This window comes from Calypte anna, chromosome 1, assembly GCF_003957555.1.
Source record: "Calypte anna isolate BGI_N300 chromosome 1, bCalAnn1_v1.p, whole genome shotgun sequence".
NCBI classification, from domain to species: domain Eukaryota; kingdom Metazoa; phylum Chordata; class Aves; order Apodiformes; family Trochilidae; genus Calypte; species Calypte anna.
This window is the reverse complement of record NC_044244.1, coordinates 59119276-59136821: the sequence shown is the minus strand read 5'-3', so window position 1 is coordinate 59136821 and position 17546 is coordinate 59119276. Positions and strand designations below refer to the sequence as shown.

The 17546-nt window shown below is 42.4% G+C and overlaps 1 protein-coding gene across 3 annotated transcripts in view; it reads right to left on the bottom strand.

Moving 5' to 3' along the window:
* CREB3L2 (cAMP responsive element binding protein 3 like 2) overlaps positions 1 to 17546 on the bottom strand; it is an 81027-nt gene that overhangs the window by 21648 nt on the left and 41833 nt on the right. For all 3 annotated transcript variants that reach the window (XR_003987722.1, XM_030453620.1, XM_030453631.1), the window contains exons 2-4: positions 16187 to 16403; positions 2720 to 2886; positions 1569 to 1656 (exon numbers count right to left, since the gene is read on the bottom strand). Coding sequence is in view for 2 of the 3 variants with exons in the window: in XM_030453620.1 (XP_030309480.1) it covers positions 1569 to 1656; positions 2720 to 2886; positions 16187 to 16403 (472 nt within the window). In the remaining variant the exon portion in view is untranslated. The remainder of the gene's footprint in view (positions 1 to 1568; positions 1657 to 2719; positions 2887 to 16186; positions 16404 to 17546) is intronic.

The window sequence follows — 17546 nt, the reverse complement described above, 5'->3', positions numbered from 1 at the left end:
CAAGAGAAAAAACAAAGTTCTGCACATATGCTCCAATTATTTCTACCTACATTTCAGCCTCTTCTTTGAGGTTTAAGTGTAAGTGTCCAGTACAAGTACAGAGGGGCTCTGAGACTTTCTCACTGCACCTTCTCTCCAAAACTAACAGCCTTTCCTAATGTTGCTGCAGATGAAACAAACCACCAGTATTTTTCAAGAGAAGGGATCACATCCAAGGTGTTATGTGAATAGGGAGGAGAGAAATAATCTGCCCCTTAAGGGCTTCATTTGGTCCTCCAGCTGGAAGAACTGACAACCTAGCAACAGCAAAAGCTTTAATGTACTGATTGACCAGGAAAAGCACAGGAACCTCTCTCACACTGTACTATCCAGGGCCATAAGATAACCTCTACTGGGCCAAATAGCCTTTGCAGCCAAAGGAACCTTGGGTGGATGTGGATAGTGAAGTGATGCTTGTGAACAAATGGGTCTGGACCAAGAGAAACAGGACAATGTTTCACCTACTCTCATATTACATGGACAATTTAACAGATGTTCAGAACAGCCATAAACAAGTCGTTTTTTTCTCTGAGATAGATTTGCAGCAATGGAAATTGTGAGTAGAAAGACACGGGGCTGATTTGCCACCTTCTACTTCTGTTGTACTTTGCAAATTTGAGTTAAAAAGATCAAATGGGTGGTGGGGGAGGAAGGTAGAAAAATAGTACCAAAAAAACCCATGACCTCTTTTCATCTAGCATCTTAACTCTAGTAGTTGCCAGAAGAAAAAAGAGCAAGGCCCTTAAGCTCACAATCTGAGGAGTGGAATCTATACCCTGTGTTGAGAAGTAGCTTCCCTTTTTCCACCTGCTGCATCACTTGCTTTTATCCCTAGTGCAATTCTAACCACCTACATAAATGACTTCACTAACACAATATCAAGTATTCCTAATTGAGGTGCAGTTATCTGCTCCAATTTCAGCCAAAATATTTGACTCTTGCAAACTTTCCTTGAGTTGGCAGATTACATGTCACAAAACTGTTTAACTTTCAGGGCAGGGATCATTCTCCTTCCTAATTTATAGATCGGTGAAAGTAGTCCTGGTCATTCTTAAAAACTATTAAAACTAATATGCTAAAACTAATACAAAGAGATCCACCTAACTTTAAATTTCATATAAACTCATATCCTTGTTTTTGTGTCAGAAGTTAAAATGGTAAAGTTTCCACTTATGCTCTTCATGTTTTCTATAACTTAGTTAAGTCCTTTCCAATTGATTTCACTTCCAGCCTAAATAATCCTGTATTTAAGAATTCAATCTCCCTCCTGCAACTGTAAAATCATTTACATTATTTTATACAGATAAGAAGGATTCATTTTCTTTGTGATGAGCAATGGAAAAAAAAAACAAGCACATAACTGGGTCAAAGAGGCTGGATCCTCAACAGCCTGAGTTAAATCCCTAGAAGGCAACAGCTTCAGCCTAAATAGATTAACATGGTGAACAAGGAATCCAAATATTTAATCATAGGGTAAAGTGTCCATTATGGTTGTCTTCCCCTGCATTTGGGGTTGGTAATTAACAGACCTTCCTTAGAAGAGAGGTTGAGGAACTGATCCACTTCGTGGGGCTCCAGTTTAATCTCTGGAAGAACTTTCTGGCTCAGCGGTTTCATCTAGAAAAGACAAAGTAACATCATGAAAACCCAAAGCATACATCTTAAAAGTCTTAAAGAGATGGATGCAAGGATGACTTCTCCATAAATGGAGATGTTCCCTCTCCTCCTGCCCTGCTACAGGCAAAGCTTTAACTGTTTCACACGGTTTTCTAAACCAGGCTACAGAAAATACTGCCCTAACTACTCCCACTGTGGCTTTTCTTACTACTATATTTAGCTAAATAAAGGATTATGCCTCAGAGATGACATTTCAGACTGAAAGCTAGTGTGCAGCCCACTCAAATTACTTCTCTTAGCAACAGAGCTAATGCTAGGATTTGCCGGACCGCACAGCCTCTCTGAGCAGAGACAGAACCATCCCTGGAAGTGGAGGAGAGTTCAATACTCAGTTGTCATCTGGGGGCAAGAGCAAAGTGCCCATCACCCAGCACCACACACCCAGCACCACACTGTTCAGACCCAAGGAGGAGGAGGAGGAAAAGAGAGAGTCATAGCTGACTGAAGTCTGGAAGACATCTGGCCTGCCATGTTGACATGGCAGAGGCACCAGGCTGACAAACTGTTGCTCAGAGTCTGCCTATCTGCTACAGTCCCAGGCTTGAGGAAGTCAGCCTTGCACATCAGTATGCTCATTGCAGCCAAAATCTCTCTCAATATCCTGTGTAACTAATCTGTGCAACAGTAGTGAGACACCAGCTAGTCCCAATATGCTCTTGCCAAATTACAGCATCCCAAGCTACAGCAGGACTGTGTACGAGGGACAGCACCTCAGACTGGAAGAGGATTATGGAAAATTTATATTTCATTTTCTTCATTTTCTCATAGATTAATTTCTGTTTCACCTATTTCGGATCCCCATCCAAGGGGAAGCATTTATTCTCAGCATATACTAACTCCACCCAGCCTGGAGTGACATTGTGCCCTGGGGACTGAGAACAGTCATGCTTCCTCCTCCACTGGCAGGAGACTCTGGTGAGTTACAAGGAGAGAACAGTGGTGTGAAATCTTAGGAAATCTGTAGCTAATTGGACAGAGAGGAGAACAGAAAATCTGCATGTACCAGGGCATCCGTCTGTAGCTCAGCTTGTTCTCCCTCCAGTGATGTGGCTGTCACAGTGAGACTCACTGAGGGAGCCAGGCCTGATGTCTCACACAACACTGGCTCAGTCTTTATTGCTGCTGCAGTCAGCTCTGTACCCAGACACCATTCCTCATTTTCCAGGTCACCTGCCAGGGAAGGAAATTGGACACCACATGTTTAGGTCGGAGACAGAAACACTACAAATGAAAATAATGTCATCCCTCCTCCGGAGAAGGCAAACAAACACAGAAGGCATTTCAATCCATCAACAAAACTCTACCCTTGCTATTCAGCTCTCAGTCAATGCAGACAGCCGTGCCATTTCAGGGCTGTAACCTAATCCTAGCCCCAGGATACAGAGAGGAGCAGCGAGGAAAGACACAGAGCACTAATCACTGTACATTGCTGAAAGCTGCTAAAACACGGCAGAACACGACCAAACAAGCCACTGAGTAAAGCAGCCAGGGAGCCATGCCCTACAAACGCTAATGCCCACTGACTGTTTTATTCCTCCTTGTAGAAAGAATGTTAGACAGACTTCAGCTCCTTCTACTGCTTGCAATCATCAAATACCCAGAGCTGATATCATACTTTTAAGAACAAAGGATTTTTCACACTCACAACTTACAAATTTTTACCTCAAGGATTCGTTTTGTAAGATTTAAAAGAGGATTAAGGCTTTGATTTTATAGGAGCACCAAGTGCTATGATGAACATGCTGATGTCCTTCCCAGAGACTCTGGAAGTCACAGCATAGGATGTGGATTTTGAATGGCAGCAATGAAATGTGCAGAATGAGCTGGCAGAAGTGTCCCCCAGTTCCACCCACTGCAAGCCCACTATCAGTAGAAAGTCATGAAACTTTTCACTGGACAAAGCTGAAAAGTTTGACTTGCACTGTCAAGAATTGGAAACAGATTGGCATGATAAGTTGTTAGCTCCCCATTTCCATTCATGTGGCAGCTTGTTTAGCTTATTCTGTCAGGTCTAACATGTGATGGAGGCTTGAGAACTTGGGAGGATGCAGTATTTAAAATAATGCCACGAGACTATTTAAAACCCCACTTAAAAATAATGAAAAAAAAAAATCAAATGCATTTTGGCAGTTGTAATTCTGCCTTAAAAAATAATTACCCACCCCTATTATAACAATTCAGTCATAAGTTCTTTTCTCTCACAGGAGAGTACCCAACACCAGCTGCACTGCATCTGAACAGCATACAACACAGTACTCTGACACAACTTCATAAATCAAGCAGCTGGAATCTGAGGCCAAATAAACATAAAAGAGTGCTGATCTTCCTTTAAAAGCTTTCTCCTGCCTTCATACAGAGAATTTGCTGCGTATTTGACTTAAAGCAGAGAGCCAGCACGTACGCAGCGTGGCTATAGTAAACAGCTATAGAGCTCTGAATTAACCCCATGCTTTATCAGCGCGGTGAGAGGCAGCCACAGGGCTGTGGCTTGGCCACCAGCAGTCTGCAAGGCTGACACAAGACCCTTACACGTCTGAAGGTAGCAAGTTGGTGAGATGTCAACAGAGTTCAGCTGCAAACAGGTAACAAAAGCAAGAGGAAGCTTAGGGCCCCAGTGCTGCTCCTTGCCCTTGCTATTAAAACCACCCAGGCACCCAGCACACAGGCACTGGGCACAAGCTGAGCGGGTGAAGAAGGGAGATGAACATCTCCAGTGCTAGCAATTACTTTGTGGTGGGACATAGCCTCCACTGCTGGCAAGGAAGGAGGTAATTTAAGTAAAGACACACCAAGGAATTAAAAATGAAAAATACATATCCTGTAATCAGAAGCTCAAGAACAGTGAGCCCAGCTCTGCCAAAAGAAGCAACTGTACAGCAAGGGCTAAGCATGGTATTTAAGTTTCTGGAGGGCTCACTCTCAAATGCAGAAATATAACAACAGAAATATTTATGAAAAAAAAGAGGTCTATTAACTTAGAAGAGAGGACATTGCTCTCTTCCAACCTTCCCTGAGCCTCTCTACTCACAAGCACAGGAGTGCAGCTCCCTCCCTGCTGATTGCAATGAAATATTCAGTGCAATTGTGAATTCAATCTAGCTAGCTGTGTGTGGATCATTCAGATAAGAGCTTTAAAGTGTTGCCTTTGCCTGGAAATCCAGAATCTCTTGGCAAACGCAACTTTCAAATGCTTGTTTTGATAACTTCTGCCAAAATCTCTCCCACATCATGTTGTGCACAGCTTCTCTCTGCCTGCTGCCTCTTGAACCTCTGGGTCAAGATACACGGTGACAGCTCTACCATCCATAATATACTTTAGACTCCCTTTGGGAGGGAAGGCAACATAAAAATGAGGGCAATCAGTGAACCAAGTAATATGCCCTGAACTTTCTGAGATTTGTATCATCATGCAAGTAGACGAGAAATCTAGCTGTGGCTTCCCAGGGAAGCAGGGCATGTCCTTTAAGGCAACACTTTGTGATGTTTATCACCTCTAATCCCCAAACTCATCACAAGGATTCAGCCGCTGTAAGGCAGCAAGATATGCTGACCTTCAGACAGTCATTTTACTCCTCTGGAACCTGACTTTGCTGATTAACCTGACAACCCTGCCATCACCACTTAGACCCGCACAAACTGATTTGAGTTATGCTTTATAGCCAGTCTAACCAGTCTGTAGAGTTATGGATGGTTTTAAACAGCAGTAACACTCTGTTTAACACTTTCAAGAAATATATCTAATTTTCTTGGCATTGCCTTTTACGATGCATGGTGACAGCTGTCATTCCAGATGAAAACCCCCGTGAAAGAAGGAATGAAAGAACACTTCAGTCAAATCCCACCTTTATACTGTCCTCCCCTTGCTTTTTCCAAGCACCTTCTAGGCATTCACTATCATGAACTAATTCCTTACTTTGAGGGTGGTGAGACACTGGAGCAGGTCACCCAAAGAAACTGTGGCTGCCCCATCCCTGGAAGTGTTCAAGGCCAAGTTGGATGGGGCTTGGAGCAACCTGGTCTAGTGGGAGGTATCCCAGCCCATGGAAGGGAGGTTGGAACTAGATGTTTTTTAAGGCCCCTTCCAACTCAAACCAGTCTATAATTCTATGATCCATATTGTGCAACAAGTTACTATCTTTTGACACATTTCAGCTTCCAAGGCCACCAATGATATCTCTTCTAAAAGAGCAGCAAAGACATTTCTCACTGTCCTTTCTCCTCTTCCTAAACACAGCAGGTTGACATTATCTGAAAATCATTCTTAGTTTATTCTTGTAATAGTCCCTAAATACTTCAGTCTACTCTGCCAAGCCCTGTACTAGATGAACAAAATGGCAGACCTTGTACCAATGAGAATGATGCACAAAATCAGACAAGTTTAGGCAAATAGGGGGGAAACTGAGCAGGCTACAGAATGCTGGTCATATTGAGAGGCATGGCAAACTCTCCAAGTCAATGGTTTTTCTTATGGAGGGGTATGAAGAACCAGGAGAGGTTTTATGGAATAATGAGAACACGCAAGAAGCTTTGTGAGAAATACTGAAATGAAAGGGCAATGGTTGCTGGCTCAAACACTCACTAGAGCAGAAGTGTCTTCTCCAAACCATGCAAGACATGCTATGGAAAGAGTATACAACTGATGTAAAAAAATTGAAGTATTTGTACTTGTATTTGACACAATCCAGGAGATACATGTGAACTATTGAGGCAGAGTCCAAAACAAAAGCATGAGAAGAATGTATTGATTATGATATTCTAGGTGGGTATGAAAAGGGCAACATTGCATTGCTAAGGTAAGACAAAATATGCTGCAATATAAAGAGATATATGCAGATATAAAGAGAATAAAGCCCAAACAAGAGAATCAGCTATTCAAATGGCTGGGAAACTCCGTATCCTAAAAATGCTCACTTTGGTTGATGTCTCTTCTCAGGCTTCAAAATCTTGGCAGTTGAACAAATGATACCAGCTGCTTCATCCTTGCTGAAGCTTCCTATTGAACTTCAGAGCTCTTATCATGCAATGATGAGATGAGAAGCATTCCCCTTCACCTACCCTAAGTCCATAAATGCTAGCCATTTGGGCATATGAAATATGTCATGTAAGGAGCCTACACAGTAGTGAGCAAAATCCCAGCTTAACACTTCTATGTGTGACACACCTGCAATGTTAAACTCACAGAAACCACTGAAAGACAGAAGTTGGAAGGGACCTCAAAGGATCATCTAGTCCAACCCCCCCTGCCAGAGCAGGGTCACATAGAGGAGGTCACACAAGAACATGTCCAGGTGGGTTGTGAAAGACTCCAGATCAGGAGACTCCACGACCTCTGTGGGCAGCCTGTTCCTGTGCTCTGTCACCCTTCCAGTGAAAACGTTTTTCCTTATATTTATATGGAACCTCCTATGCTCAAGCTTGTACCACTGTCCGTTGTCCCACCCTTGGACATAACTGAAAAGAGTGGGATCCTGGCACTTGCCCTTTATATATCTGTGTAAACATGGAGACTACGTTAACTGACCATTAATGCTGCAAAGCACCCCGGTATTAAGAAATACCTATGAAGGTTTAATTCTGTGTACTTTTGCATGTTACATACACCTAAAATGAGCAATGTTTTAATAATTTCCCAGCATAACCTGTGCCTTACCCAACATGCAGAATGTATAGAGATCCCCTAACTGAGAAGCTGTATCATGCTTTGTTGGTTTCATTGTCTCATGCACAGCCTAACCTCTCCTCTACCTTTTGCAATTCAAATTCTGTTCTCACAGAGTTGTGTATTAAGTCCCTCCTAGGATACAATCAAGAAGCTTCACCAACATGAACTAATTTCTCCAGTAGTCCTGAAAAATCATGTGAGTCATGGCCACAGACAGATTAAGGCCAAACAATATCTAGTAATTTAAAATGGCCAACTGTAGGCAACTGGAATCAGATTTTTCAGATGATTTAACACTGTTGTTATACTTTATCAAAACACATTATGGATTGAGTTTCTAGGTGTGGCCACTTCTGCAAGTCAAACATCTTTAAAGTCCATTAAGAAGACTGAGTTATGCACAAATAGCTGACTTTGGGCACACAACACACACAAGTCAGCCCTCAGTCTCTGTGCTGCTCACCACATATATTCTGATGATGCTTTTCAACAGAAACAGATTTCAGTGCTCCTCTACTCTGTAGCAGTAACCAGTATGTGTGATCAGGAATACATGAGACACACACAATAAAGAAGAATTAATGGCAGAATTAATACATACACTACTTCTGTGTGTTTTTTTTTTTTTAATTATTAAATCTGTATTTATATATAGAATCATTAATAGAGAGATGTGTTAAAAGAAATAAATATAGTCTCTAAACAACAGCCCATGCAGCTTTCCAGGATTCTCATATTTCTCTGAAGAATGGAAAGTTTTTGCTTCTCTTGTTCCACATATTATTGGAAGGCAGGATAGGAATAGTAAAAAAAACCACCAAAAAGTATTCCTCATCTGTACAGGGTTTTTTAATATTAGAGTTCCCAGTAAGTTTTGCTTTCCCTTTTTTAATTATTTCTACCCCAACTAATTCTTCAATCTTGTCCAACAGGCCAGCTCCTCTCCTGAGAAAAAGTAAATCTTCTCCAGCACTAAATTTCACCCTCTGTGACAGATGTACAGAGAAACAGAGCTTACAAACTGGCTAAAAATATCTCCCTTGCTGCCTTCACTCATTAAAGTGTTTAACAGAGACACCTTTTGCATGGAAAACCAAGTTACATCAGTGAGTTACTGTGTATTTTTAAATAAATTAAATTAGAGATGCACTCTGTGTTTCTCCCTCACCCCTCCCAAGTAGAGAGAATGCAAGTATTCAGAGAAAAAAACCCATGAATTCCACCTTTTTCTCCCATGAAGTAAAAAGGAAGATGGCAAAGATGGCACCACTGGGTAAACAAACCCACATGAGGGGTACCACCACTGAACCAAATCTTGAAGGGAAATAAAAACACCCCATACCACCATTACCACCACGACAGATCTTAATCACACAGAAAAAAAAAAAAAAGATACATGTGCTGCAAGTCATTGGAAACAAGTCTGCAAATAAAGCCTGAGGGTATCCAGGGATACCCTCATATGTATTAGCAGAATGAATAGGAAGTCCTTGCCTCCTCAAATTTCACTGTCCAAGAAGAGATAAAACAGCTAGAGAAAGAAAAAAAATGGGAAACTTAAGGATACCACAACAGACTACCAGTGAAAGTGCCTTGAACAGGTATCAGCAGAGACATCCTTTGAGAGGGTGAACTGGCAGGTTCTACAGCCAAGTGTATTTAAATATTCCTCCTCTTCAGCTGTGTCACAGATTAGAGCAAAAAGGTTTCAAGTGATGCCCTTTGATCCATGCCAGATCCTGTGATGCTGTAGTGAACAACAGGGCTTGGATGCACAGCCCACATGGTTTCTGCAGAGATGTGCCATGTACTACAGGAGGCAGTCTCAGACTCAGCTCATCACATGCTAATAAGACACTTGGACTCAGATGGTGCTTAAACGTGCACCAAGGGTCCATCTTTACAAAGCTGTACTTTGGACAAGCCTTCAGTCAGCCTTTGCCTGGATCCTAGCTCTGAGGTCACCGTACAGGTAGCAGCGGGATCGTTCACACAAGGAGTGTTCAGTAACTCTACCCCACAGAAACACTGCTGCAAACTCAGAGCTGGGTAACTGAGAGGGGAAAACACGTCCTGGAAGATGGGGCAAATGGCCACTAGCTCTCTGTTGGCAGAAACACTCCACCACAAACCCCAAAAAGGACCTCTGCTGATGCATGGATTCTGGGCATGCTGTTGGACATGCAGGGAAGTTCAGCCTTCCCAGCTCTGCAGCCTGAGCTTTCCCAGGCTCCCAAAGGCAAGTTGGACCTTTCTGAATGAATAACTACTTCTTTGTCTTCCCCCTGGGCTCGCACCGTCGCCGGTGCCCAGCTCTGGGTTCACGTAACACCCTCTGGCAGACACAAGTCCCGTTTGTCATGCCTGAAATGCTCAACTCCAACAGCACTGCCACCACCCCCCCCCCCTTCTCCTCCATGAGGTGAGAGCCCACATTCATCGACAAACAGTTTCTGTTTCAGATTTTCCAGATGGCATTTCCCCCTCCCAGCATACACACACTCCCACCACAAATAATGAAACCGAAGCCCTCGAAACAGCCTCAACAAAGAGGATACTGTTTGACTACCAGACATTGGGGTCCTTCTAAAGTGCCTGGAAGAGAAAATTAAATAAATCAGCAAAGATAAGCAGCAGGGATACACAGAAATCACAAGGCACAGCAGAAGCAGCGCTTCTCCCAAAGAAGGGTCACCAGTGACACCTGCATCCCTGCTTTGAGAAGCACTGAGTCCATCTAAACCCCATAGATTATTTGAATCACTGTCAAAGATACTAAGGTAGAAACAAGGACACATTTATCCTCCCCCACCTAACCAGCCTGGGTCAACACTGTCTTTCCAGTGAAGAATTTCACGGTTTTCAGTCAGAATAATTTTGTCGCATAAAACCAGCCAGGAGACGTCATGGGGTTTCAGGTTGTGTTTCAGCCTTCCTTCAGCCTTAGACTTTACACCAGCATAGCTGTCAGCTAGGATACATACCTTGATGTTTTAATTATTTTGCATAGGGAGAGAGAAATTATATTTTTATAGCACTCTGTGTATATGGGAGTGAGGAACAGACTGAGGTGGTAGCTTGGATTTACAGCCTGAAAACTCGATACTATTAAATGTCCTCTAAGATTATGATTTTTCATTTCAATTTTTACAGAAGTACTGTGTTCAAATAAGACAGTTCTCTCTCACCCTTCTGAGTTCTTTTTTCCACAACTCACATGCATGTTGGGAAGGCCTGGCTGTATTATGGCAGCAATCAGGCTTTGACCCACATTAAAAGAGCTTGGTGCTCACAGCACATCACCAAGTGAGCATCAAATCCCAGTGCAACACCAGAGCCAAAAGAGAACAGGATCACGGGTTTCAGAAACAGCAGGACTGGAAGTGGGAGGAACACTCCCTTAATACTCATCATTAGGGAAACTATTTCTGCAAAAGGAGCTCCTGTGGTTGCTTTACACAGAGTTTTGGAGAAGAATTGCAAATGTCCCTTTGTTTAAAAAGGAACTGCAAGACTAACTCAATGTCCAGAAGATATCCCATAAAGGGAAACACCAAACAAGGGCAGTTCATTTATAGTGTATCCAAGCAGAAATCAAGAGGGAATTTAGTCAGAGCCTACAAACACTTGGGGAAAGAGGTTTCTGAGAGCAGATTCCAGCAAGGAAAAAGATCATAAAGAGATCTCATACATGGAACTGGAAGCTAAAGAAGGTCTGACTGCAAATAATATTGTCAATAATTAATGCTAAGCTTAAGTAATTACAAAAAGCCCACCTCTAAATCAAAAATGATGTTTTTCAGATAATGCTGCCCAAGTTGAAGGTACTGGTTTGAATTGGAGTGACCTACTGAATTTTTAGACCTTGAACATAGAAAAGGTCAAAAGTCTTCTCATCCTTTAAAACTACAGATGCTGACAAGGACTAAGAGCTACCCTTCCACACAAAAATCACTCAAATACATTCTATCACCACCAAATGGCTTCCTCACCACTGCTTAAATAAGCACACACACAAAAAAAAACCCCAAAAAAACAAAAGAAAAAACCCACACAGGAAAAAAGTTGCTTTGGAATGTGCTTGCAAAAATTACCAGTATTGCTTTGACAGCATCTTTTAAAAACACAAGTGAATTTCTTTGTCCAGTTCCACTGCCTTTACAGTCAGGGCAGAAGAGGTACCATTTTCATTGTTCACATTTCACTGATTCAATATTTGGTCAAAAAAAAAAAAAAGCAGGACAATGAACACATATATAGCCTATAAAAATAGGAGATATATATATGTATATAAGCTAACAACATATATTAAAATATGATATATGTGATTTTTATATAAACTATTTATATTTACATATAATGTATACCTATACAGATATAAAATATATGAAGACCACCCTAAACCTCAAGCCCACAGGTTCCTCTTCAGTAAGAGACAGCATATGACACTGATTGCTGCCTGCAGGCTCCATACATAATCAACCATTTTCCTGTGCAAAGCATAAGATGAGGGCTGAATTTACTGCTGAAAGGCTATTTGCACTGGAGAAGTGAAAACAATATACAGTGATTTTGAGGTTTTGTTTCTTTGGCTTGAGTTTCTTATTTTTGGGGTTCTGACTTTTTCAAAACATGGAGGGAGATGGAGTCAAAGTTTAAAAAGACAACTTCAGTTTTAAAAACACATTACAGGACAAAATAACCTCAGCAATAAAAACCCCTATAACAATATATGTAAGATATATTCTTGGGTTGGCCTCAGTGTTGACACAGCCAAGCATAAAATAGAAACATACCATTTCTGCAATCACTGTCAAACCTTCAGCCAAGACAAGCCACTTCAAATCCAAGAGTAACTTCAAAGCATTCCTCAGCAGGAAAGCAAGAACAGGAGGGGCAGGTGGGGACCAAGACTAATCTCAAAAGCAGAGCCCTCAGGGGAGAGGGAAAGGAATGTGCCCAGCCACCTGCCCACAATTTGAGGAGAGAAATCATACAAATTACTAGACAGCTGTCTACTGCCTCTGCCCTGCCAGGCTCACAAAGTAAAAAATGCACGGAAAACCCAGATACCCACAGGGAACCACCCCACCACTTGAGCTGAGCCCAGAGGATGAAGAGCCCCACACAGATCTGCCTCTACATTCCTGCTGCACACCAGCCCCTTAGCATCACTTGTACTTAGTTCTCACCTGTATCTCACACACCAACAACAAGGGGCAGCCACTATCCTAACAGCTGTTCCTACAGCTACCAACTAACCTTGTTCCTACAGCTGACCAGATGAAGCATCGGAGGGCAGAGAAGGACCCTACACTCCCATCTCAAGTCACTCAGGAGACTAACCATAGCCTCTGCTGTAATTTGGGTCTTGTCTTGCTCCTGGATGTCTGACCCACAGCTCTCCCTTTGCAAAAATCTGCAGAGACTGGAAAAATGAAGACAGACATGTACAAACTCTAACAGAAAATAAAAGGGTTTTTTTTTTTGCTAATGGCTTACAACTGTCAGAAGTGTGTTTGGGGCACACCTGTGCCCCAAAAGGTGCTGACACACAGCAAGAGTTCTCCCTTATCCATAAACCCAATTCTCAGCTTCTTTCATTTCTTCCTAAAAAGTGTTTTCCACTTCACAGTTACCCACTGTGCTTCTCCACAGCTACTCACAGTTGTCTCAAAATCCCCAGGGCTAACAACTAGAAAACAGAAGCCTGCTGTGAGAGAGAGAGCAGGACAACTGATGGGGCTCATTGGTACCTGGGACACAGCCACCTTTTTCATAGTAGAGCCTGGCTCCCTCCCCAGGTTTACAAGTCAGGCCTATAAATCTCTCTCTAGTATCTTTAGTCTTAAAACTTTCATGCAAAATTAAACAAAAGAATAGATTCTCTGAGGGGAAAACCCAAAAACTAAATGCCAGAAGTCTTGCACACATCTGCTTTAAAATAGTTACTCTCTTACACCTTCAGAGACCCCACACTAGCAAGAAGCTGTGAGTATTCAGAAGAGTTCTTTTGCTCAAAGCTGGAGAAACAGCCTCAATACAGTGAAGTCAGAAGAGCAAATAACTAGAGAAAACCAGTGCTGGGATTTTGAGCTTATGGACACGTATAAGTATTCTTAACTTGAGGCTAACAGGATTTGGAAGAATTAAACCCAGGCTTATAAAAATGCCAGGTTTGAGACTTCTGGAATGTAGCACTTTAAAAAAAAAACAAAAAACAAAAAAACCCAAAAAGCCCTCCCAAAACCCCCCCAAAACAACAACTTTATACAAGATTTACAATTACATGAATAGGTCAATTCAGCAATTGCAGAAATTGCAGTAATGGCCAGGTAGTAGCCAACAAGAATGGCTCATTGCAGAAGTTAATTGTTCTCCTGCAACAATGGCTCTGGAGTCAGAGCAATCATTCACCCCACTGTAATGGCTGAAAGGAAGCATTAAATAACATTTTCAGTAATGTTGTCAGAGGCTCAGTACGGGAAAAGAACAAAAGATGGAAATAGATACTGAATGGCTTAAACCTGTGTTGAAGATCATTTGCCAGACAAGATGGGCCTTTTTCTCAACCTCCTGACACTCTGGGACTCTGGGACCCCACGCTTGTGAATGTCCAGGGTTCCCAGTGCAGATGTTCAATGTCACTGAACCAGATGGAGACAACTCCCAAAATCCAATTCCCTCCTCCAGCAGGCTGGCATGGATCAAAGGAGAAGGGCAGAAAGGCAGGCAGGCAGTCGAGCAACATGATGTGGGGTCAGCCTAGTGGCAGACCCAGGAGGGGTCATACATCCACAGTCGTCATTCCCGCCTCCCCACCACCTACAAGAGTCCTGTTGCCATGGAAGCCAACGTCAGATTTTAAGGCTATTTTTACAGGCAGCAGATGCATTTTTCCCTTCAGCACACCAGACCCACTGTCCCCCATGCTCTGAGGTGACCTCTCTCTGCCCATGGTGCACAACTCACTTGGACGGTCCAGGCAGGCGCAGGGCTCAGCAGCCTCCTGCCTGCTCCTGGTACAGAAATGGCACCTGAGGAGCCAAATTAACATTACACAATTAACACAAAACAAGTAAGAAGCATCACTGGGAGCCAGCTTGCATCTCAATATTCATTAGCACATGGCACCTGAAAAACTGCCTTTGCTGGAAGAAGTTTGCAGCTCCAGGTCATACTTCACAGAGTAACTGCTGGTGTGACAATGATGTGCCCAAGCACTATGATATGCCCAGATAGATAATGTGCCCGAGGACATATTATCTATTTATCTGGGCCATGGGGCCTGGCTCTAGAAAATCCTGAGGTTTCCCCTTCCTCTCACTTCCCCTGTCTTTGCCTGCCCTTCAGCTAGCCTGGGAGGGGATGTCCAGAACACGTGTGTACACATGCAAGTGTCACATGAGCCTCCTTGCCAGCGTGTTCCTACTCCCAGTCCTGCAGGGCAAGATCCTGAAGAATCACAAAGACTCATCATGGAAGAAAAAAAAAAAATAGCATGAAAACACACCTCTAAGAGCTCACCAAGAAGCCCAGTGGGGTGGTTATTTGGAGAATGTAAATTGTTCATATGTTCTCATTATATAAGTCTCTCAAAAAACCTTGTTTCTCAGCCCCTGCCACTCCTTAAAACCACGTTCAGTTTCCCAGCAGCAGGAGATCATGCTGGCACACATGGACCTCTTCCTCCACACCCTCAGCAAACAGGTTGGATCCTTTCTCCCATCATACCGCCATTTCCCTTTTTTCCCCTCCAGATGTTTACAACTTCTGAATTAAAGATAACTCCTAAAAATATTGTTGGCTTTTATAATTTTCTATGCATCGACATTTCCCACAACCACAAAACCTACAGAACTGCAATTATGTCTTTATGAGATTACCAGTGACTTCTTGATGGGCATTATTTTTTTCCTTGCCTTTTTTTTTTTTAAAAAAAGTTACATTCCTACATGTGCATTTAGAAACCTGAATAAGATCATCTGATTTTCACTTTGAAAAAATACTCCAGAAAGCTTCAGATACTCAGTAATGAAAAATAAATGTATTTTTAAATATTTTGGGGTTTGTTTTTAATAAGCCCAGAACACGTAGTTTTCAGAGGCCTCTGGAGACCATCTTGCCCACTCAGAGTTTGGCCAATTCAGATCAGGTTGTTTGGGGCCATGAACATCTCCACAAATGAAAACTTCACAGCCTCTCTGGACTACTGTTCAAATACCTGACCCACTCTCATGGTGAAAATTATTTTCCTAATACCTAACCAGAATTTTCTTTCTTGCACCCTGCAACCTCTTGTGCTATCACTGTGCATTTCAGAGGAGTACAGCTTTGTCTGCTCTGCACCCTTTCATCAGACAGCCACAAGATCTCCCCTCTGTCTTTTCTCCAGAAAACCAAACAAAAGCCACCTCACCCTTTCCTTACATGTCATGTCCTGCAGTACCCAGACTTCATGGCAGTCCTCACTTGATTTATCAGACTGCACTTACCTATAACAACCACAGAATCAGACACACAGAAACAAGTGTATTTTTGCCTTTCTCCCTTTTCTTTATCCTGGGCGCTTCTAATTCAAAATGTTTACAGTGAAAAGTCAGTAACATCTCCTGAGCACGATTTCCCCATCTATGGACAAGTTTCTTTATTCACAATGCCCACAGACTTAAAAAAAATCACTTCTGTGATTTCACTGCAATTAGCAAATAACATTCATGTGCCCCCCTTAAGTGCACCATCACCCCACCAGAAACATTTCACTACTGCATCACCACAACAAATGGATAAGAGCTTGGTGTATAGTACCTTCATTAAAGTTGTCTTCTGTGGAGATGTGGGTCAAAGGAGACTGGGGTCGAGAGTCTCCACAGAGGGAGTAACTGTGTTCTGCTTGGATGAGAGGTGCTGGGGATGCTGGAGATAGCTCCACCTCCATTATTTCATTTTTCTCAGACAAGAAGGGATCATTCAAGAGCTGGCCTAGAACATCAGGTGAAAACTCATCCAGGAACTCTGTGAAGTGCTGTGAAGATAAAAAGGGAAGAAAAAGTTTATCTCCTTGCCTGTCTGTCATGCCAACCATGAGAACATCGATCAGAACAATTCCAGTATCTGCACCAGGCATCCGTGCCTGTCAGCAGCAGGATCTACCAGCCCTGTGTAATGACTTCCTCCTCCAGCCACTACTACAAGCTGAAAAGATCTGCAACTAGAACAAAAGTCCCTTCAGAGAAGTACACTACAACAGAAGAGTCTGTCATTAGCTTGCCATGAAAATGGGAAATAAAAGCAGGGTAGCTTTTATTTGTGACCCTCCAGCAAAGATACTCCAGCACACCACTAAAAATGGGAAAGCACATTTCACGTAGACAGCATGAAAGATCCTGCAGGATTTATCAACAGGATTGGGTTAAGTTCACTGAAGCAAAGAAGAAAAAGGAAACACACTCAGACACAGTCTCTGACACCACATAAGACTATTTTAACTGCACTGAACAATATAGCACGTCCTAGGAAAACAAGTCCATGCACGTCCCATAGCTAGACAATTAACACACTTGCTATAAAATAGCTTTCCTGGATGATTTATGTATCCATTTTACAAGGCACATTCCACCTAGGACTAAAGACCCTATGGAGCTTCTGGGCCCCCGAGCTCAAGCTCCTGACAACCAGTACTAATTACTGCTTTATCTGTTACACTACCAACATATATAATGGCTCTATACAGTAGGATAACTTTGCTTGTTTCCTATTCAAAAGGCACACAAACCAAACCCTGCAATTTACTTCCTTGAGACTCCAGTGCAAGTCTCACCAATAGCCAAAAATTCTGCACCTCTTGGTTTTATTTCCACTGTCAAAAGACTACATCTTTGACCGACTAAGAAGCTGCAGTGCAAGAAACCATTCTTGCTCATCTCATCCACACAAATAATTCTGGTTTTGTACAAAAATATTTGTATAATGAATTGTAACAAGCTCTCCTGAACAATCAGGAATTATCTGCCTTTTTCATATAGGAGTCTTTGTTGACTGGGGTAGGATCCCACAAAAGTCTCAGACTGTTTGATTTGCTCTGTTTTTACAAGCAATATTGATCTTGGCTCTTCATCTTGCTCTCTCCTGCAGAAACAGACACTGAAATTCAAGATTTGGCTTCCTG